This window comes from Salmo salar, chromosome 07, assembly GCF_965601325.2.
Source record: "Salmo salar chromosome 07, fSalSal1, whole genome shotgun sequence".
Lineage (NCBI taxonomy): Eukaryota > Metazoa > Chordata > Actinopteri > Salmoniformes > Salmonidae > Salmo > Salmo salar.
Window position 1 is genome coordinate 40787528 of NC_138297.1, and position 22920 is coordinate 40810447.

General features: G+C 44.2%; 1 protein-coding gene across 12 annotated transcripts; it reads right to left on the reverse strand.

The window, feature by feature from the left end:
* Nucleotides 1–228: 228 nt before the first annotated feature.
* On the reverse strand, nt 229–22917 carry LOC106609128 (regulator of nonsense transcripts 2). Of its 12 annotated transcripts, none has more exons than XM_082977621.1 (24): nt 22816–22917; nt 20691–21059; nt 19774–20553; nt 19434–19594; nt 19041–19229; nt 18793–18948; nt 18520–18603; nt 18210–18313; nt 17967–18052; nt 17572–17680; nt 17302–17415; nt 16264–16380; nt 15532–15717; nt 13867–14070; nt 13061–13336; nt 12695–12878; nt 10936–11096; nt 10464–10568; nt 10288–10386; nt 9964–10137; nt 8953–9094; nt 2894–3014; nt 1884–1931; nt 229–1707 (listed from the first exon to the last, which is right to left on the reverse strand). In XM_082977621.1, the coding sequence occupies exons 2-23, from the start codon at nt 21056–21058 to the stop codon at nt 1925–1927; spliced, it is 3927 nt and encodes a 1308-aa protein (XP_082833747.1). In that variant the 5' UTR covers nt 21059; nt 22816–22917; the 3' UTR covers nt 229–1707; nt 1884–1924. The 12 variants fall into 12 exon arrangements, with proteins under 12 accessions (XP_082833747.1, XP_082833746.1, XP_082833748.1 ...); XM_082977620.1 differs by having other exon boundaries at nt 229–1710; XM_082977622.1 differs by lacking the exon at nt 1884–1931.
* Between the last annotated feature and the right edge of the window lie 3 nt (nt 22918–22920).

Sequence of the window (22920 nt, forward strand, 5' to 3'; positions counted from 1 at the left end):
AAATGTGGTTCAATTGTTAACATACATTTTTGTATTCTTCTAATGCCTCTTAAGGGGAAAGAAATCTAAAAGTGTAATCAGATTACGTTACCAAGTTTGGGTAATCCAAAAGTTACATTACTGATAACAATTTTTAACAGGTGACTAGTAACTGTACTTAGAAAGTAACCTACCCAACCCTGGGTGGGACGCAGATCATGGACACAGTAAAGAAGTCAAGTCAGAGGAGTGAGTCACAAACTGACACTTTTACTGAAACACAGGCAGAAATTGGTTTACAGAGCTGGTGCAGAAAAGCCCATGCAGTACAGTACAGATTATCTATCTATATATTCAACAGACAGAAATAATCAAACAGAAATGATCATCACTGAGTATGACTCAGGAGGCTAGGGGCACAGATAAGTATCTTATCCATTTGTCGAAGACTACAATACATCACACAAATTCCAAAACAACAAACTGTATAATCACCCCAAAAAGTATAGATTTTTCATGAAAATAAAGAAAACATCTAGAAAGCAAAAATGCTGAAAAAATAAAGAATATGTATTATATTCATCACTTATATTTTATTTTTTATTTCTAATGACGAAACGCTGGTCAGTTAACACTGGTCTCGTACCCGCCTCGGGGTCAGGGTCGTCACAAGGTGTTCCACTTCCAACAGGGTTAGGAGGAGCAAACCATCTCTATGGTACAGATGTAGGATCTTAATTTGATCACCCTGTGGCAGGATAACTTACTTTCCTGCAATGCAGGACATTTTAAAACTTGTAGTGTATGAGGCTTCTGAAGTTTTTAATTTCAACTTTACAAAAATGTATCAACCAAAAAATGTCCGTTAATCATAATAATTCACATTTCCTGTTGCTGCAGGATTATTGTCCTGCTGTAGCAAACTGACTCAAATGAAGATCCTACATCTGTAACCCTTGCTCACACAAGCAACCACGCCTTTCTGTACATCATCCTGCCCTCCTTGTTCCCTTGTTTATCGAGCCATTTAGTAGTGGTGACCCCATCTGTGCTCCCTCTCCTCCTCCTCCTCCATCAAGCTGCCTTTGAACAGTGTGTGATTTAGCAAGATAAACAGAAAAAAAGACTGAACAACAGATCTGTTCCCAGTAAGAGAAGCACAGTCCATCTCCAAAGATGTTACACCATCACCCGTCCCCTTTGCTTTGACACACATTCTGTCCATTGTCCTCCTCTTGTATTCTCCTCCTCTTGTGAGCCCTTGTACACCATATCCTCATCCTGCACGGGAGCGAAGAGAAGACAACTGTAGTCCCGTGTCCTGCAGCCCAGCTGTCCTTGCATCTGTTTGTCTGCGTCCATGTCTGTCCGTACATACGTCCGTCAGCTGGTCGATCGTTCTTTCATTCATCTTTTGATTCGTTCTTTTGTTCAGGCGGGGTGGGTGTTTGTGCTGCTGTGCTAGTGTCGTCCCGGGCGACGCACAGAAAGGAAGGGGTGTTCTCTGGAACGCCTTAGCTGGGTGAAGGGGGTGCCCCCCTCTTCCCCACCCCTCATTGATGCCCTTTCTCCTTCTCTTCCTCCGGCGGCGGGGTTAGGTGTGGGGGTCTGCGCTTGCGTCAGTGGGCGGCTGGCGGTCTCACTCCCTGCTCAGGCGAGACCGATGGTCCGCTCGCCCTGTCTTGCTCTCTCATTTGCTTGCTCCCTCGGCCAGACTCCAATCAGCATCTCCTAGGGGACAGAGCAGGGCTTTACTGTAGTAGCTGTCTTCCAGAACACTCAGTGGACTATTTATCCCATCCTCAAATCCCCAAAACATCCATCCAAGATCCACATCCTTTTCTCCACCCATCCTTCCCTCAACCTCCTGCCCCAATATCCATCCCCATTCACTCCTTCAGTACCATCATTACTGCATCTCCTTCCATCCATAGGTTGCAATGGTCTAGCGTCTGTTCGTGAGAAAATGGAATTGTGAGTGACAATCCAAAATAAAGTTTTGTTATTCATCAAAAACATAATTGTGTACTTTGCCATCAGTATCATGTAAGCATCTGTCAAATGTATGTTAGGCATGAATATGATGCGTTATGTTGACGTGGATCTAAATATCTCCTTTCTGAATTATTTTGTCACTTTTCCAAGACAAATATGCGGAGAGGACAAAGAACCACAAGCTAGTTCTGTTTTGATGAAAATAGAAATTTCGGGCAATCTTTATTTCCAAAAATAGAAAGGAATCTTTACAGCTTTTAAGGAAAAATAATATGAAAATGCACTTTAGTGCCTGCAAAGTAGAACAGATATATTTTCTTTGACAGTGCAAAAATAAAGGGGGACAAGTCTGTATCTGATCAGAATACTCAAAACAAAATATTGTTCTACAGTTGGGAGACATTAACCCTTTCCGGTTTTAATATAAGCAGGGCCTGAGTGCGGAATGCAGTCTGTCAGTAGCGTGTCCGACTGAGCTGGCTGGCCCTAGCCTCCTGGCCCTCATATCTGTTGTTTCTCTCGTGTTTCTCTTGCCTTTCTTGTCTGTCACGCTTTTCGTGCCTTTCATTTCTCTCCTGCTTTGTTTCCTGCTTTCTGTTCAGGTGCAGAGAACAAGGAGGGAGAGTCAGTAAGTTGACTAGCACCACATCCTTCGACAGGATCCCATTCTAATGCCAACCCTATTCCCCCCGCATTGAATACAGGCTATGTGTGCTTGTATTTAGGTGTGGTGGTGATTAGGACATAAAACAAACTTTTCATTCCACCACTGTCCCAGCCACTGTGGCTGCTGCATTAAGGAAAGTTCACCAGTCACCCAGACTTTCTACCAGCATTTGGCTGGTGGTCTGCTGTTGATTCCAGGCCCTGGTGGTGAGTGTGTGTGTAGTGGGTAGGTAAGTTGAGGAGCGACTCTCACCTTCCTCCGGTCTTGAAGATGAGGTCGGCGTTGGGTGCCCCTTTGGGGTGTTGGTAGCGCGGGCGCCGCTCCCGGTTGGTGTTGGCAGGAGCGGGCCGCTGGGCCAGAGACGCCATCATTTCTACATAACAAAAACCAAGAAGGTTAACACAATGCTACACAAACCAAGCGAGTTTAAGACAATGCTACAAAAACATATGCAACACAAACCAACAATGTTAAAAGAACGCTACACAAAACCAACAAAATGTAGGCATGTTGAATTTTGATAGTACTCCTGCGGCTTTCTCTTGTCATCACTCAAAAAACCCTCCCCATTTATTTTCCTAATGCATGCCTCATTCTCCATCTGTCCCTCTTCTTCTCAGTACTGTATAATAAAGGGTGTCCTATCAAAAATGCATCTTTTGACAAACGAGTAAAGTAACGTGTAGATACTCCTCTAAGAAAACCTCATGTCTCCCCCAAACCTCATGTCTATCATAATCTGTTACAAAACTTACTGGCGTTTTAAACTCTTGTAGGATGGCCAGAACTAAATCAATGGAGGCGCGAGAAGAAAAGTAGGCAAAAGTCAGGACAATTGTATCGCTTCAGCTAGGAGGATTCTGTGCAAGAATTAAGGCAACTGCTTCATGACAGGCTCACTTTCCCATTGAACTCGTCATCTTTCTCTGAATCGGCAGTACATAAAACAATAGAGGTAAGATGGATATTGGTTTTGAGACATGACACAGTATTTTCATATTTTAGTATACACATTTGATATTATACGCTTTTTCAGTTAGAAGATTTCACACAAAAACAAGCATATCTCTGTGAAATGTCAACGGAGCACTGAGCGTATACCAAGTGTATTATTTTACATTTAATTCAGCTCGTGTCATGCTAATTAAGCTTTTTTGCGAACTGCAGAAACAACTTTAAAAAGACGACAGCCACAAAATGTCAAATCTTCAAAAGGTGCCACAAGAAACCTGCGTCGCTATGTCAACAGAGCACGGTGCTTATCCAAATCAAATTGACGTTTATTGGTCGCGTACACAGATTTGGAGATGTTATTGCAGGTGCAGCGAAATGCTTGTATTTCTAGCTCCAACAGTGCAGTAACACACACATAATGCATAAAGAATGAGCAATGTCAGAATATATATATATATATATATCACACATACAGTACCAGTCAAAAGTTTGGACACACCTACTCACTCCAGGGTTTTTCTTTATTCTTACTATTTTCTACATTGTAGAATAATATTGAAGATATCAAAACTATGAAATAACACATATTGAATCATGTAGTAACCAACTAAAAAAAAAGTGTTAAACAAATCAAAATATATTTTAGATTCTTCAAAGTAGCCACCCTTTAACTTGATGACAGCTTTGCACACTCATTCTTTCAACCAGCCACCTGGAATGCTTTCCAACAGTCTTGAAGGGGTTCCCACATATGCTGAGCACTTGTTGGCTGCTTTTCCTAACTCATCCCAAACCATCTCAATTGGGTTTGTAAAGGCACACACCTGTCTATATAAAAGGTCCCACAATTGACAGTGCATGGCAAAGCAAAACTCAAGCCATGAGGTCAAAGAAATTGTCCGTAGAGCTCCGAGACAGGATTGTGTCAACGCACAGATCTGGGGATAGGTACAGCCTTGAAGGTCCCCAAGAACACAGTGGCCTCCATCATTCTTAAATGGAAGAAGTTTGGGACCACTAAGACTCTTCCTAGAGCTTGCCGCCCAGCCAAACTGAGCAATCTGGGGAGAAGGGCCTTGGTCAGGGAGGTGACAAAGAGTTCCTTTGTGGAGGAGAACCTTCCAGAAGAACAACCATTTTTGCAGCACTCCACCAATCTGGACTTTATGGTAGAGTGGCCAGATGGAAGTGACTCCTCATTAAAAGGCACATGACAGCCCGCTTGGAGTTAGCCAAAAGGCACCTAAAAACTCTCAGACAATGAGAAACAAGATTCTCTGGTCTGATGAAACCAAGATTGAAGTCTTTGGCCTGAATGCCAAGCGTTACGTCTGGAGGAAACCTACCACCATCCCTACGGTGAAGCATGATGGTGGCAGCATCATGCTGTGGGGATGTTTTTCAGCGGCAGGGACAGGGAGACTAGTCAGGATCGAGGGAAAGTAGAACAGAGCAAAGTACAGAGAGATCCTTGATGAAAACCTGCTCCAGAGTGCTCAGGACCTCAGACTGGGGCGAAGGTTCACCTTCCAACAGGACAAACTACCCTAAGCACACAGCCAAGACAATGCAGGAGTGGCTTCGGGACAAGTCTCTGAATGTCCTTGAGTGGCCCAGCCAAAGCCCGGACTTGAACCTGATCGACATCTCTGGAGAGACCTGAAAATAGCTGTGCAGCGACTGACAGAGCTTGAGAGGCTCTGCAGAGAAGAATGGGAGAAACTCCCCAAATAGAGGTGTGCCAAGCTTGTAGCGTCATACCCAAGAAGACTCGAGGCTGTAATCGCTGCCAAAGGTGCTTCAACAAAGTACTGAGTAAAGGGTCTGAATACTTATGTAAATGTGGTATATTTTTTTTTGCTTTGTCATTATGGGGTACTGTGTGTAGATGGATTAAATAGTTTTTTCCCTCATCAATTAACAATTATTAAAGTGACCAGTGTTCAATGACTATGTACATAGGGCAGCAGTCTCTAAGGTGCAGGGTAGAGTACCGGGTGGTAGCCGGCTAGTAACAGTGACTAAGGTTCAGGGCAGGGTACTGGGCGGAGGCCGGCTAGTGGTGACTGTTTGTTTTTTATCGGCTGTATTAGGTTATGAACTCAACCATTTTGGATATAAAGTTCATGATATGTTAGAGAAAGACCACACTGAATGATTCAGAACATGTACAGTGAGGGAAAAAAGTATTTGATCCCCTGCTGATTTTGTACGTTTGCCCACTGACAAAGAAATGATCGGTCTATAATTTTAATGGTAGGTTTATTTGAACAGTGAGAGACAGAATAACAACAAAAAAATCCAGAAAAACGCATGTCAAAAATGTTATAAATTGATTTGCATTTTAATGAGGGAAATAAGTTTTTGACACCCTCTCAATCAGAAAGATTTCTGGCTCCCAGGTGTCTTTTATACAGGTAACGAGCTGAGATTAGGAGCACACTCTTAAATGGAGTGCTCCTAATCTCAACTTGTTACCTGTATAAACAACACCTGTCCACAGAAGCAATCAATCAGATTCCAAACTCTCCACCATGGCCAAGACCAAAGAGCTCTCCAAGGATGTCAGGGACAAGATTGTAGACCTACACAAGGCTGGAATGGGCTACAAGAACATCGCCAAGCAGCTTGGTGAGAAGGTGACAGCAGTTGGTGCGATTATTCGCAAATGTAAGAAACACAAAAGAACTGTCAATCTCCCTCGGCCTGGGGGGGCTCCATGCAAGATCTCACCTCGTGGAGTTGCAATGATCATGAGAACGGTGAGGAATCAGCCCAGAACTACACGGGAGGATCTTGTCAATGATCTCAAGGCAGCTGGGACCATAGTCACCAAGAAAACAATTGATAACACACTACGCCGTGAAGGACTGAAATCTTGCAGCGCCCGCAAGGTCCCCCTGCTCAAGAAAGCACATATACATGCCCGTCTGAAGTTTTCCAATGAACATCTGAATGATTCAGAGGACAACTGGGTGAAAGTGTTGTGGTTTGATGAGATCAAAATGGAGCTCTTTGGCATCAACTCAACTCGCCGTGTTTGGAGGAGGAGGAATGCTTGCTGCCTATGACCCTAAGAACACCATCCCCACCATCAAACATGGAGGTGGAAACATGATGCTTTGGGGGTGTTTTTCTGCTAAGGGGACAGGACAACTTCACTGCATCAAAGGGACGATGGATGGGGCCATGTACCGTCAAATCTTGGGTGAGAACCTCCTTCCCTCAGCCAGGGCATGAAAATGGGTCGTGGATGGGTATTCCAGCATGACAATGACCCAAAACACACGGCCAAGGCAACAAAGGAGTGGCTCAAGAAGAAGCACATTAAGGTCCTGGAGTGGCCTAGCCAGTCTCCAGACCTTAACTTTTTAAGGTATAGGGGGCAGTATTTTCGATTTCGGATGAAAAGCGTGCCCAGAGTAAACTGCCTAATACTCGGGCCCAGAGTCAAATATTTGCATATTATTAGTAGATTTGGGTAGAAAACACTCTGAAGTTTCTAAAACTGTTTGAATAATGTCTGAGTATAACAGAACTCATATGGCAGGCAAAAACCTGAGAAAAATCCAACCAGGAAGTGGGAATTCTGATGCTTGTAGTCTTTTCAAGTCATTGCCTATCTAACACTCAGTGACTTAGGGTTCATTTTGCACTTCCTAAGGCTTCCACTAGATGTCAACAGTCTTTAGAACCTTGTTTCAGGCTTTTGCAGTGAACAGAGAGTGAACAAGAAGGCCGGGAAGTTGGTGACTCAGACAATGACATGAGATCAGTGGCGCGCATTCACGTGATGAGGTAGCTGTGTTCCATAACGTTTTTCAAGACATTGGAATCGTCCGGTTGGAATATTATTGAAGTTTTATGTTAAAAAGGCCCTATAGATTGATGCTATACAACGTTTGACATGTTTCTACGAACGTAAATATAACTTTTTTTGACTTTTAGTCGTGACATTTTCGGCGCGCTTCCTACATTTGGAGTAGCTTACTGAACGCGCAAACAACAAGGAGGTATTTGGACATAAATTATGGACTTTATCGAACAAAACAACATTTATTGTGGACCTGGGATTCCTGGAAGTGCCTTCTGATGAAGATCATCAAAGGTAAGTGAATATTTATAATGCTATTTATGATTTTAGATGACTCCAAAATGGCGGGTACCTGTATTGCCTGATGTATTTTTCTGAGCGCCGTACTCAGATTATTGCAAAGTGTGCTTTCCCCGTGAAGCTTTTTTTAAATCTGTCACAGCGGTTGCATTAAGGAGATGTTTATCTCGAATTCTTTGAATAACAGTTTAATATTTTATCAACGTTTATGATGAGTATTTTTGTAAATTGTTGTGCTGATTCACCGGCAGTTTTGGAGGCAAAATATTTTCTGAACATTACGCGCCAATGTCAAATGGGGTTTTTGGATATAAATATGAACTTTATTGAACAAAACATATATGTATTGTGTAACATTGAGTCCTAGGAGTGCCATCTGATGAAGATCGTCAAAGGTTAGTGCTTAATTTTAACTGTATTTCTGGTTTTTGTGACCCCTCTCCTGCTTGGAAAATGGCTGTGTGGTTTTTCTTGTGTTGGCACTGTCCTAACATAATCTAACTTTATGCTTTCGCCATAAAGCCTTTTTGAAATCGGACAATGTGGTTGGATTAAGGAGAGGTGTATCTTTAAAATGGTGTAAAATAGTTGTATGTTTGAGAAATTTGAATTATGACATTTTGTTGTTTTGAATTTGCCGCCCTGATATTTCACTGGCTGTTGAATAGTGTGAACCGTGGGTGGGACGGTAGCGTCCCACGTAGCCCTGAGAAGTTAATCCCATAGAAAATCTGTGGAGGGAGCTGAAGGTTCGAGTTGCCAAACGTCAGCCTTGAAACCTTAATGACTTGGAGAAGATCTGCAAAGAGGAGTGGGACAAAATCCCTCCTGAGATGTGTGCAAACCTGGTGGCCAACTACAAGAAACGTCTGACCTCTGATTGCCAACAAGGGTTTTGCCACCAAGCACTAAGTCATGTTTTGCTGAGGGGTCAAATACTTATTTCCCTCATTAAAATGCAAATCAATTTATAACATTTTTGACATGCGTTTTTCTGGATTTTTTTGTTGTTATTCTGTTTCTCACTGTTCAAATAAACCTACCATTAAAATTATAGACTGATCATTTCTTTGTCAGTGGGCAAATGTACAGAATCAGCAGGGGATCAAATACTTTTTTCCCTCACTGTATAATCATATTTGTCTAGGTAAAATGTATTTTATAACATAAGGAAGTTACATTTTATCACCGAAGTGCGTTTTCACCCACTCTAGGCAGAGTGAGTGGACACCCTATTTAATACCTTGGTAGTCTTCTTGCTCCTGTCTCTCGTTGATGTCCAGAGTGAGCTTCTTCATCCTCATCCTCTCCTCCTGCTCTGCCTGCTGCTGATTGAAGTGGTTGGCAGCCAGGTGGGAGGATAAAGGCACGTTCAGGATCTTAAACTAGAAACAAAAGAGACAAAACAGAGACACATTCAAGAACTTTAACTACAGTTAGGAGATCTGAAACAGGCACATTGAGAAGGAGCAAGAGTTACATCTCATGCTGTAGGCAGACAATGGGACAAGTGCTCAGTATTCACACTGCAGAAACATGCTCTCCTGGCTTACTATTCAACCTTTTACAACCCGCCCTGTGATGTTTTTTCTCTGGATGTGCTAAAACTCAAAATGTGTTTCTCGGACGGAGGCCCAGGCAGCAGAGAAAGTGAGGGAGGGCCACTCCCTTGGTGTGGAGCTGACAGAGGAATGCAGTGAATGTGTCTGACAGGGAGGGGTCCAGGTACGGCTGTGACGCTTACTAACACACACTGAACCTCTTTATCCTCACATCAGGAAACGCACTACAGGAGATAGTGTGTTTACCATGGGGGCGTATGGAGAGACATGTCATCTATAATGCATTAAGTAATTTATATAGCTTCATTTAACAACCACAAAAACCGTCTATAGCCGGTACTGTTATTTGGTCAAAACACAATGTTTACATAGGGTTTGTAATCTGGTAAATGTCCTTTAAAAACAGTTGCTGGAAGTGTAGTGGACTGAGTTTAGTGAGCTTTACTTTAACGTCTTGATTTTTCTGGACAGAGAATGTGTACACTCTCTGAACCTACAACAGTAAAGAGCTTGTCGTCTCTACCCCACCACCATTCATTCCACCAGCGGACTGGGCCTAAATACACACACACACAGCTCAGAGTCAATATTATCGCTGTGTCTGTCTGACAGTGCTGATTCTGTGGAGGGATCTGACTGAACTCACAGCGAAGGAGACTTCAGCAAGTTTGTATGTGTGTGTATGTGTGTACCTGCTGCTTGTTGCCCTTGCGCGTGAGCATGACAAACTGCATGGTGTCTGAGATGTCTGCGTCTCCCTCTCCAGAGCAGACGGGTCCTCCAGGGCCTTTCTTCAGCTGGCTCTTCAGCTGCAGGGGGATGGCCACGTCCAACTGGTGCACCTTCACAGCCTCCCCGCTCCGCTGCTACACACACACACACACACACACACACACACACACACACACACACACACACACACCTGTTAATACCCGTTTATTTAACAAAAGTAGTACAGTACTACGGACATAGTGACTGTAGCACACAGATTCGAGAGAATAGGAGAGATACTGTACCTGCAGGTTCTCCAGCATCATCTTGTCCAGAGCCTGGATGAAGTCCTCATCCTCAGCACATGCCACATGCTTCAGACCGCCACCACGGATGGTCACCTCCTACAGGACAAGACCGTCAGCAACACAATAACCTCTCTCCCTCTCTCCCTCTCTCCCTCTCCTTGCCATCTTCTTACATTGTTCTCCTCGTCCGTCTCGTTCTCCTTGTTGGAGTCGGTCAGATAGTCAGTGTTCTCCTCCTCCTCTTCCTCCCGCTCCTCTTCCTCATTCTCAGACCCTTCCTGGAACACACAGCAGGTTCTTAGATGGGGGAGTGTGATTGTGTGCTAGCTTCTGTAAGGTAGAAAAACAAAACACTAAACCTGGAGAGCTATGTTGTAGGTCTGGCATGATAAGAGTTGAGTGAACACATCAATCTAGCAACACAACAAGATGACCCGCTTCCTTATACAGTATCTTGCTTAGGACTGGGCTGTCCTCAGTTTGCCCCCCCCCCCCCCTTACAAAACTAGGGGTGAGGGCCAAATGAATGAATGAATGGATGATAGATGAGCGAACAAGTGAGAGATCTAGTATCCACCTATTATGAGAGACTTGTGTCTTAGACATGCAATGAATGAATAATGAATAAAAGATTGACAGAATCACATCTTCCTCTGGCTCGTTCATCTCGCTCTCATTGCCAGACTGTTCCTCTGTGTCCGCCCCTCCCTCTTCGTCGTCATCGTCATCATCCTCGTCTAGAGCCTCGCCTTCACTCCCCATGGCACTGGAGGGCCGGCCGTCCTTCTGTCCATCCATGGCCAGTCCTGCAGGACACAAACATATGCACGCACACACACACACACACACACACACACACACACACACACACACACACACACACACACCTTCATTCGAATGGCGCAACGTCAGGTTGCAAGACTAAGTCTTGAAGCAAGAGACTTCGAGAGAAAACGCTAAACCATTTGCATAATAGTCATTGATTACAATCATTAGTAAAAAGCTCCTCTCGTGAGCCATCGCTCCATGTTCTGAACAGGCTTTTCCCTGGCTCTTTACATAATAAATCAAATCATACACAAAGCATAGACATTTACCACAGACTATATCCTAAACTACTTGAATTATGTCCAGGAGTGAGGACAGACTAACGCAAACAACAAGCCCATTTAGAAACATAACACTTTGTTGGGGTGGAACTGCAGGAAAGTCAAGTCATTGCAAGAAATACAAGTCATAGTGACATTCATTGTGAAACTAAACAGGTGCTTCAACACAGAACTTGGAGAAACCATGAATATAACTTCAGAAGCCTGATGAGCAGAGAGCAGTAGAGGAGCAGATAGGTGTATAGTTAAGAGACGCTACTAAGCAGTCGAACTTAGTTAAGCAGGGTTCAACAGAGTCAGAGGAATGCCTTCATTGCCTTATCTTGGTTAAAGGATGAATGGCGAAACAATGAGGCCACTGTACAGCCTGTGGCTTACATCACCCTCATCAATCACTCAGAGCACTCACAGTACAGACAGACAGACACGCACACATGCACAGTGCTTTTCAAAAGCGTTCTCTCGCATTCCACGTCAACACCTTGAAACAACGATCTGTGCCTGGGTTAATACAGCGGAGTACTTGTTCCGTGACTCAGAATGCATTACACCTGCTAAATGAATGCTTCCCTCTTCCTCCTCTGTGTCCAACAGGGTATTTTATTATCTACATCCTGTCTGTCTCTTGATTGTTTCCCTATCTCTGTGCATCTCTTTAGTTTCCTCTCCATCAGATAGTGATCAACTACGTTTCACCTAAATAAACACTTTCAGTATTGTGCCACTTTCGAACAGCAGGTGCAATAGGGCAATGTTATATTTGACAATATATTGAGATATCGTGTCATTGGGATGTCACTCAGGTATTTATTAATATTCCCCTATAACCCTGAAGTGAACACTTACTTGAGTAAATATGTTTAGGTTTGTGCAGACTTAAGAGTATGTGCTTTAAGTGACAGTCTACAGTGCAGGCAGGTCTGACTGCTGTGTGTTTGTGGTATGTGTGTGATAGGGCCAGGTATGTGTGTTATTATGAGGGAATTAGACCTGTCTGACAGACAGAGAGTGGCAGGAGCTAAAGCAGCCTCCTCCACACTGGGGAATGTTGCTCAGCAAGGAGGACAGAGAGCAGGAGTGGGCCAACCTGAGGAGCTAGCTGCTACTGCAACACATTTCTGAGGCCCGCAGGCACACACACACACACTAGAAACATGTGGGGGACTCAGGTATGACAAGGATCTTTAACAACCTTGTTGTTGTAGTGTGCGTGTGCCCTTATGCATACATTCCTGTGTGTGTGTGTGTGTGTGTGTGTGTGTGTGTGTGTGCGTGTGAATCTCTCTCTCTCTTACCCAGTTTAACGAGGAACTCCCTCTCCAACTCGGTGACCTGTCGTGTGGAGTCTTCCAGGGAGATGCAGAGCTTCATCTTGGGCCGGAGCAGCTCCAGGGTGTCACTGATCATGTAGTCAATGTCGATGGGGAACTGGTGCTCCGCACTCCACACCTCCACACTCTTCTTCCACCAGATATACCTCTGGAGGACAGACAACAACACATCAGAATTTAGGGACAGTCTTGTAAGGAATTAATGTAATTGACATTATGTCACAAGAGTATCAAAACCATTCATGGCGAGAGAGAGAGAGAGAGAGAGAGAGAGAGAGAGAGAGAGAGAGGAGTGAAATAAGGGGAGGTTAAACGGTCATACCGACTGACCTGGAAGTAGATTAGGAAGCAGTCCAGCTTCCTCTTGCTGGAGCCGCGGTCAAAGTACTGTCCGCAGGTGTCAAGCAGGGTGCAGACCATGCGGATGCGGAACAGGTGCTCGGGGGGGTCCAGGGGGCTGGGGCTGCCGTCCGGGTTCACTCCGAACGAGATGAAGGAGAAGAGGGTGCGGAAGATGACCGCTGACTCCACCATGCGGTAGTTGTAGAGCTCCCCCAGAAACTTGGCACTGCTGATCCGACGCTGGTTGAACTTGGGCTGGTTCACCTGCAAAGGAGAGGGGAGAAGGAGCGACGATGGGGGGGAGAGAAAGGGAGATAGAGGAGAAAAGGGGGTGAGATGGATAGACATGGAGAGGAGAGGGAGAGAAAGGGAGAGAGAAAGCAGGTGAGATGGAATGGCAGAGAGGTGTTGAAGTTGAGTGCATCTGTGCTCAGAAACACCATAAATATGAAGCCCCAGGGAAGATTTTACCCACATGAACCTCAGATGTATCACTCAATTTGTTACTGTGTGTCACGCAAACCATATATCTGAACCAGAAACATGCAGTTCGACAGCCTGTTCACACGGTATACAACACGTAGCCTCAACAATCACTCATTCAAGTCATAAAAAACATACCATCATTCTCTCCTGCTAGGGCTCTTCACATGGCCCTTACATCCAGGAATGAACTCTTGAATCTGGGCCTGACTCCAACCAGCTCCTCCTCCCTGGTCCTCACCTCCAATCCCAGAAACAGCTCACCACCCTGGGCTTGCCTTGCCCTCCCCACGCCCTCCCATGGTGCTCACCTCCATTCCCAGGCGGATGTCCTCCAAGACCCCATCCACCACGTGGATGCCCACGTCCTCCTGGTAGGCCACAAGGCCGGCCAGCAGGTTGGCCACACAGTGGATGCTGTTGTACTTGATGTTCCAGATGTTGACCATGCAACAGATCAGGTAGCCTTTAGACTCTGGGTCCTGCCAGGGGAGTTTACGCATCTGCCTCAACACCTAGGGTAGGGGAGGGAGGAGAGAAGAGGATGAAGAGGAGGGAGACAAGGAAGCGGAGAACGAGAAGGGAGAGGAAAGATGATAATCGGCAGGTGTTTAATAATTCTGTTGTGGTTTAGTTTTTTGGTATGTTAAAGAAATTCCAGACTAATCGGGGGGTGGCGGTCATGAGCCTTTTCCCCCCTCAAATCTCTCTATAGTCTTTTGATGAATATGCATCAGCCAGTGACTATATAAACGAGGCACCATAAAAATAAAATGTAAAGCCTTTCGTGAACTAACACTTGCACGTGACTTTTTTCCTCCTTACTGACTTCAAGTTGAATTAGTCGTATATGTACGGGATACGCATGGTATACAACTGTCCAACTAAATGCTTACTTGCAGGTTCCTTCTCGAAAATGCAACAAGAATAAGAAATAATAAAAGATAAGAATACGGGGAAAAAAAAGTAAATGGCAGTAGAATAGAATAAGACATTTTAGCATAAGTATAATACAGGAAGGCACAATTTATATTTCAATATTTACATTTGTACTGGGGAAGGGGAGGATGGGGGGCAAGGGTATAAATAGAGCAGTATAATAAGAGACTGGTCGCAGCAGTTGTGATGTGTGTGTAGCATGAGTGTACAAAATATTTGTAAAACCTTCCTAATATTGAGTTGCTCCCCTTTTGCCTTCAAAACAGCGTCAATTTGTCGAGGCATGGACTCTACAAGGTGTCGAAACCGTTCCAGTGAAAGTTACAGAGGCCTAAATACACCCCCCCCCCCCCACAAAAATACTAACCTCCATTGTTACTATAATCGTGAGAGGTTAGCATGTCTGGGGGGTTAATAACCTCCACTGTTACTGTAATCGTGAGAGGTTAGCATGTCTTGGGGGTTATGACATTTGTTCTTCCAACTTTCTCACTCATAACGATTCATTCAGGATTATCCGTAGCATCATTGTAGCATCCACATTAATGTAGATGTGTTTAGAAACATTCTATTCATATTTACAATAAAAGCGCCACCAAAATGACACAATACATTATGTACCATTCATTTCTATTGGGCACAAAATGATCTGAAACACAGCAGATGTATCCAACAAGTTTGTATAGTCTAGGAATATGTGAGCAAATACATTTTACTATTTTAATACACAAGTGAATTTGACCCAATACCTTTGGTCCCCTAAAATGCGGGGACTATGGACAACAATGTATGTAATTTCATAAAAGGTTCACCCGATATGGATCAAAATACCTTCAAATTAAAGCTGACAGTCTGCACTTTAACCTGATAGTATCATTTCAACTACAAAGTGCTGGAGTACCGAGGCAAAACAACAAACAAACGTGTCACTGTCCCAATACTTTTGGAGCTCACTGTATCTTAAGATGAGTGCACTAACTGTAAGTTGCTCTGGATACGGGCGTCTGCTAAATGACTCAAATGTAAAATCTTCATACCTTCTCCGTGGTGACCTTGGAGAGGTCCTTGTAGAGCAGTTTGCGGATGTACTCCTGCAGCGGGGGCCTCTTCTTCCTGACAGTCTTCTCCATGGGCGGGGGGTTGCAGTAGTAGTAGGCATTCTCCACCATGGTCACGTAGCGAGCATCCAGGTGCTGCGCCTGCTTCTTCCGCATCATTTGCTCCTGAGACACGCAAGTATACAAAAACAAGTGAGCCATTCGATATAGAACCCAACTAAAAGCTCTCAAAAAGGTGTGTTATTATCTTGCTAAACGTAACCTAGAAAATATGGCAGCTGTGCACCCGACATGAATAACCTCGTCCAAATGCAATTTAGGGACAATAAAGCTGGATTAATAGCACTTTATGAATCAGATTTAACCCTGGATTTCGGCACCGGTTAGGAAGGCCAAGACAGGTCTCTCTCCGGGACTTTGGATGCACTCCAAAAGCTTTGGGGAATTCCAGTACAGTGTTTGATAGGTGTGTGTGCTTGTACATTAGTGGAGGCTGCTTAGGGGAGAACGGCTCCTAATAATAGCCGGAACGGAGCAAATGGAACGGCATAAAACACCTGGAAACCATGTGTTCAATCTATTTGAAAAAAATTCCACTGATTCCGCTCCAGTCATTACCACGAACCCGTTCTCCCTAATTAAGGCTCGCCAACCTCCTGTGCTGTATACGTACGTGCGTGCACTGCCGTGTGTGCGTGTGTGTGTTTGTACCAGAAGGACGCTGGTCCGGAGGTGGGAGTCGGGGGATCTGAAGAGGAAGCGTCCACTGGTCTCCAGCAGGGTGCAGGCCATCTCTATGTGGTGGTGGGAGAAGTCTGACAGCAGCATCTGTGGAGCAACACACACAAACATCACTCAGTAACATGATGATGACAGTGTCATACAATAATTGTAACAGTAACCACGTTTCCATCCACAGTTTTTATGCGAGTAAAGTCATGTCATATATAATTTTTTTCATCACGACAGGCGTGATGGAAACAGGAAGTGTCAGTACAATTTCATAAATGTCGACAAACAATTTGTTCGTTCGACATGGTGGGATCATTTTGTGTCGGTAAAATGAATTATGTGACAATCGCAGTGAAAACTCCTTTAATGCGCAAATATTGCTATAATAAAACCATCATGTTGATGTAAACTTGGAGTCACGAGGAATGCTTGATATGAAGTTGTACTACCACTACGGCATGGAAAAGTATTAAGAGTTGATAGGCAGATGAAATAAGTTCTGATGAACGTCATGTTGGTTAAGTGATGGATGGTGATGAGCTTTGAAGGTGTTATTTGAATGCTGGTGACTTGATGATTGATGCAAGGCTGCCAATTATCAAATACAAATGATATTGCTCTTATCCATATCTCATCATATAAGTTGTAACCTACCCTGTCCACTTTATCAGCGAACTGTTGTCTAGAGAGCATGTGCCAAAACCAGATTGGGCAAGTTACCCATTTATCACAACAGTTTTGGTGACAAAACCATTGGTAGAGTTAAAAATGAAATGGAAACATTGAACTTCTGCTTTTTATTTGGTACATGAAAAATTAAGGCCCCAAAAAAAATCTAAATTTTTTAAAATCACACACAGCATTTCATCAGTTTGATGGAAACACACCTCGTGGGAAAATTTGAAATTTGTTTTTCTTTGCAGATTTTAGAATAGTTGTATGATAATCTGTCGCCAATTGGATGTAAACCCAGCTAATGATAGCACAGCTTCCTGGTGAAAGAGACGCATCCCCTACCTTCAGACAATGCAGAGTGTCCGTTTTAGAGAACAGCTTGAACTTCGCCAGCTCCCCGATAAACCTTACAGTTTTATTTTTTGTTTCGATGTTGATCTGGTCCTTCTTCCGAATCTACAAGGAAACACAGCAAGCATTCTGTATTGAAATCGCCTTCAAAACTGTTTGTTTCCTTCAGTATAGGTCCTATTTTAATGAGGCAGTGGTTCTATATGAAATACACAACAAAGACGAAGGTGTTAATAGTTGTTGTAAAGTCTTGGGACCTACATGGAACCTGAAGTCTCCTTTGAGTATGGAGCACAGATCATCGGCCACATCTGACATGCAGGGGTGAAGGGTGGCCACCAGACGGGAGTAAAAGGGCAGCAGATCCAACCTGGAAGAACACAACACAATCATGAGCTTTACAATGGTATAAGTACCATTGACTTCCTTTATGCCATTTCAAATTAAATGAGCAACAGCACCACCTAGTGGGTAAAAGGGACTACAACAACAAAAACATTCCCACACAAATCAATCCATGATCAAATCATTCCAAATTAACTATCTGCGTGTGTGTGTGCATGTGTGCTTTGTCAGGGAACGGTGAAGAGAGTCTGGACCAGCTTCCTAATCAAATCCTTTCAAATGAATTATCTGCTTTATAGTGAGCCTGGTACCTTTGTCTGGGAACGGTGAAGAGAGCCCGGACCAGCTTCCTCCTGTTTGACTTGGTGTTCATGTTCATGCAGAAATCCATGGCAGCCTGTGAACAAACACACACACAGTCAGACTAATTCACTGCACAACTGTGTACTTAGTACCACATTCCCTGTGAATCATTGCCTTTGTGGCTAAACTCAAATTGTTAAGCATGGAATACATCCTTCTGGTACGCTGAAGGTGTGTTGTTCTCTCCTTGCCTTGTCTATGAGGTCTCTGTTGACACAGTTGGGAAGCTGCTGGATGAAGGCGTCCACGATGAGCTTCAGGTGGGACCCGGTACTTGCTTCCTCATCCTCTTGTTCTTCACACAGAAACAGGGAGGACACAGTCAAACATGAATACAACAAAGTCATGCTCCAAATATCTCCTTAGCGAACTTAAGAGTCACTCAGCGACAGAAACAGCAAAGCCATAGCATAGGTATAGACCTAAGAATGGGGTTGATACACGTGGAATATTAGAAACCTTGTGAATGACTGTCTGGTTTCCACATGCTCAGCAACACACCTCTGTTTACTTGATCGGCCCTGAGCACCCATGAGTGGGCCCTAGCTCTGTTTCCCTGACCTCTCTCATACCCTAACTTGAGCCCTGGAAAAGACACACAAACACCAAGACACTGTCCATGTCAATAACCAACATGCCTCCTCTATCCAGAGGTTGTAGATATTCGATTATTGCCGCCCTCTTGTTGTAATTGTCAAAATGGAAAGCTGGCAGTGCAAAGCGCTGGGTGGTGTGTGCTGCTTGGTGGCTGGCAGGCTGGTGGGTAGAGAATACCTTCATCTTTACCTTGCTCGTCCAACAGTTTTTTGGCAAGCTCTGCCTCGTTCTCTGCCTCATCAGGTCCATCCAGCTCCAGAGGGTCATCAGCGATGTCTAGAGCCTCGAGCTCCAACTCCAACTCCTCTGTGGTGGCCGCAGCATCTTTAGCCTCTGAGGAAAGGATACAGCAACAAGAGAAGGGTCATTCAGGCAGTGTGAGTTTGTGTGTGTGTGCATGCGTGCAAGTGTGTATGCGGCTGTACCTTTACTAGCAGCCTCCTCTTTGTCCTTGCCCTTCTCGTTATCTTTGAACAGGATGGCGGGGACGAAGGCCTTCAGGTCCACCATGTTCTCGTAGAAGTTCCTGGCATCCTCGTCCTCCCAGATGCCGCCCTCCAGGTCATACTCCCCGGGCTTCCCTGGGGTGAAGATGTCAATGCCAGGGCCGTGCTCTATCACACAGAGAGGAGAGGAGACGGTTAGATACACACAGACACCAAAGACTGTAGGCTACATATAACCAACAGCAATAAAACATGATAACAATGTGGCTTTATAACAAAAAAAAATCACCCAAAATTACAACAAAATGCACAGTCTTTATATTGTTCCTATAACAAAGTAATAAACAGTATACAAGGGTTGTTACTCTTTACCTTCCTGCACAGTCTTGTCCAGTGGAAGTTCTGGCATGTTCTCATCCAGAAAGTCAGCCAGAGACTGGGTGTTAGCCAGCAACTTCTGGTAGGACGTAGCAAACTCCTCATACTGCTTGTGTCTGTCCTCACTCAGCTCCCCTTTGGAGTGGAGGATACGCCTGGAGGAAGAAAAACCATGGAGGTGTCAGTATGTACACTAAAAGACATTTAGCATGTTACTCAAAATGGCTATACGTCATGTACTGTGGCAGGAGTATACACTGAAATCAATAATACAGGAGAAGTTGCGAGATGGGTCATGTTGAAAAATGTCTCCAGGAAGCCTAGGCCCCATCACCTGTTCTGCCTCTCGATGTTCTGTAACTCGCGGTGGTCCTTCTTGAGGTGCTTGGTGAGCGAGGTGAAGTACTCCCTCAGAAGGTTCTGGAAGGGCTGCTGCTTCTCTGTGTTGATGATCTCACTGGGAGGGAAGGCCAGGCCAAACTTCTCCCGGGCAGCCTTCACTTTGCGAGGCACCAGGCCCGCGATGTCGTCCCCGCAGTGCTTACAGAAGCTGATGACCACCGACACATGCGTGTGTGTCTCGCGGTCTGTCCCGATGATGCTCTTCAGCTGCTCGTAGATGAGCGAAAGGCCCTCCTTGTCCGTAAACAGGCCCACGATGGTAAGCTCTGCGATGAAGCGCAGGTCGGTGCGCAGCTTGCTCACATTGGGCGCCTTCTCCTCCTTGCGCGCCTCAAAGTGCCTCTTCCAGGCCTGGAGGAGCAGTGGGGCGAATTCAGCGTAGCGCTGGTGAAAGAGGGAGCACAGGTGCACGGCGCAGCCCACATCAGAGATCTTCAGCTTGGCCTCCACCACCGAGCCCACCGCCTCACCGATGTACTTGCTTAGGTTGAGCGAGCCGAAGTCATTGGAGAGGGCTTCGCGCTGCTGCTCAGTGAGCGTGCGCAGCTTCTTGACAAAGGCCGTGTTCTTCTTCAAGCTGGAGTCAAGGCGGCTAAAGAAGGTCTCCTCAGGACGGCCCTCGTGGGCATTCTGGTTGCGGATGCGCAGCTCCTTCCGGCACTGGTGGCGCTCCCAGGCCTCCTGGTGGAGCTGGTGACCCTCCTCCTTCTCCCTGGAGTGGGAAGAAAGATGGAGAATCAAGTTAGCAATTATCTGAATTCACAAATACTAACCATACACAAAGTTTATGATGTTGAGAGCACCTACAGTAGATATATTATTATGGTGGTTCTTCCCCTGAGCTCTTACTTGAGTTGAGCTGCCTCCTCTTCACGCTGTCTCTTGGCCTCTTCCTCCTGAACTTTCCTCTCCTGCTCCTCCTGCTGCTTCTTCTCCTCTTCCTCCTTCTTCCTCTGCTCCTCCTCTGCCTTCTGTTTCTCCTCCTCTTTCCGTTTCCGCTCCTTTTCTTCCTTCTTTCTTTTGTCCTCCTCAAGTCTCCTCCTCTTTTCCTCTGCGGCCTTACCGATATCTTTCTTGCCACTCATCTTTGCCTCATCCTTCACTTTATCCCGGGAGGAGGCGGGCCGTCTATCACCCTCTCTGTCTTTCTCCTTGTTACTAAAGGAGCTCACTTCTTTCTCATCCATGTTTAATGATCTCTTGCCCTCAGCAAGCATTCTAGAAAAACAAAGTTGAATCATTCACATTAGCATGTCACACATATCAGTGCTAGGCAAGCATAGTTAATAACGTTGGGCGCCTGGTAGCCTAGTGGTTAGAGCGTTGGGCCAGTAACCGAAAGGTTGCTAGATCGAATCCCCGAGCTTACAAGGTAAAAATCTGTCTTTCTGCCCCTGAACAAGGTTTAACCCACTGTTCCTAGGCCATCATTGTAAATAAGAATTTGTTCTTAATTGACTTGCCTCGTTAAATAAATAAAAACATTGAACCCTAGTGGTCTGAATATTGACTTTGATCTCAGGCCCTTCTTATGAACTAAGTTTTCCTTTATGAACAAGTCTAATAAATTGAAATATTATTTCTACAGCTTATCAGCGTACACCTAATATGTTCCCCCTGTTGATGATGCTCATTATATATTAAGGTTGAACCAAATGATTACACGTAACAAAAATGAAATGAAATACGAAAATAAGTGAAATTGAATGAAACAATATTGTATGTTGATGCTAATATGATGTACAATATTCCATTATGTTTCTATATGATAATAGCGTAATATATTGAATATGCCATATACTATTTTTTAAGTTTCACTAATTCATTTTAATTATCAATCATTATGACACACCCCTTACTATTGTCATTGGTTACACTAATTGCACTGTTTGTCTACATAACCCGGTTCAAGTATTCATAATATTACCCTGAAAAAGGCACAGTAACGCCGAAACGTTGGTAAATACCCATTAAATTGCTGGGAGTTTATACATGGAGTGTGCGACTTTATTTATTTTGATAGTTTATTCGCTGTTAGTCAGCACCTCCACACAAACTATTATTCTGGGTGTGTGCAAGCTCATGTTTTTTAATCTAAATTAAAAAAAAATATCAACTTTGATTTAACGTTAATATTCGCTGATCAGATCATTGGCTAATTCACATTGCTAGCTACACATGTATCACAAAATGTCGATATAACAGTACTAGCACTGTTGGTTAGAGCCTGTAAGTAAGCATTTCACTAAAGTCTACACCTGTTGTATTCGACGCACGTGACAAACTTTGATTTGATTTGTGACTGGCGGAGTTGCTAAAAGTTTTAGCCAGCCGTTGGTGAAAGCGTCACAAGATGAAATGTCAGTGATTGAATATTTCAACAGTTAACGTTAGCTAGCTAGTTATTTTTTTCCTAATCTCCGCCAACTACCATATCTAGGTAACGTCATAAAATGCATAAAACCTCCAAGTTGACTACACGCCAATTACATGTTTATCAACGTGCGTTATGAGCCTATTTTACTCTTAAATTGCGGTTGTGATAGCTAACGTTACCTAAACAGCACTATGTTGACATTGTCTTACCTACGACGCACGTATAGATAGCCTAGTTCATGCTAACTTGCTGAACACACAACGGTTAGGTAAGAACCGTTCGTCGTAATTTAGCATGTGTACGAGTATGTGCAATTATTTTATAACAATGAAATAAAGTGAATGTTTTTACCACCAGTGTTGACAAAACCGCACACATTAAGACAAAGTTACGTTGCTAACGCGTTAGCTAGCTAACTGTTGTTAGGCCGCTTCGGCTTGAGTCTCGACTCGAGAAGTAAACAAATGCCTTGGTTGCCCGCGAGCATTAAGATCGTCGATGTCAATCGTCTGCATAAACCAAAAATAAGTGTCAACATATATTAGTAATAATTACATAACGTTCATTATAGAATATAGTCTAAAACCAAATTATTACCTTCGATTTCTCTCAAAATAAACATCTGACTTGTGTTAATAAGTAAAAATGATTTCCTTGTGCGGCAAAGGACCCCTTGGGTTAGGCACCAAACAATCTGCCTAA

Coding starts and splice junctions, on each gene's coding strand:
- LOC106609128 (XM_014207587.3), bottom strand. CDS start 21,058: ATGCTTGCTGAGGGCAAGAGATCATTAAACATGGATGAGAAAGAAGTG. Junction 14,071..15,531: donor CCAAGGTCACCACGGAGAAG/GTATGAAGATTT, acceptor CCCCTACCCTAG/GTGTTGAGGCAGATGCGTAA. Junction 10,569..10,935: donor TGAACGAGCCAGAGGAAGAT/GTGATTCTGTCA, acceptor TGTGTGTTCCAG/GAAGGGTCTGAGAATGAGGA.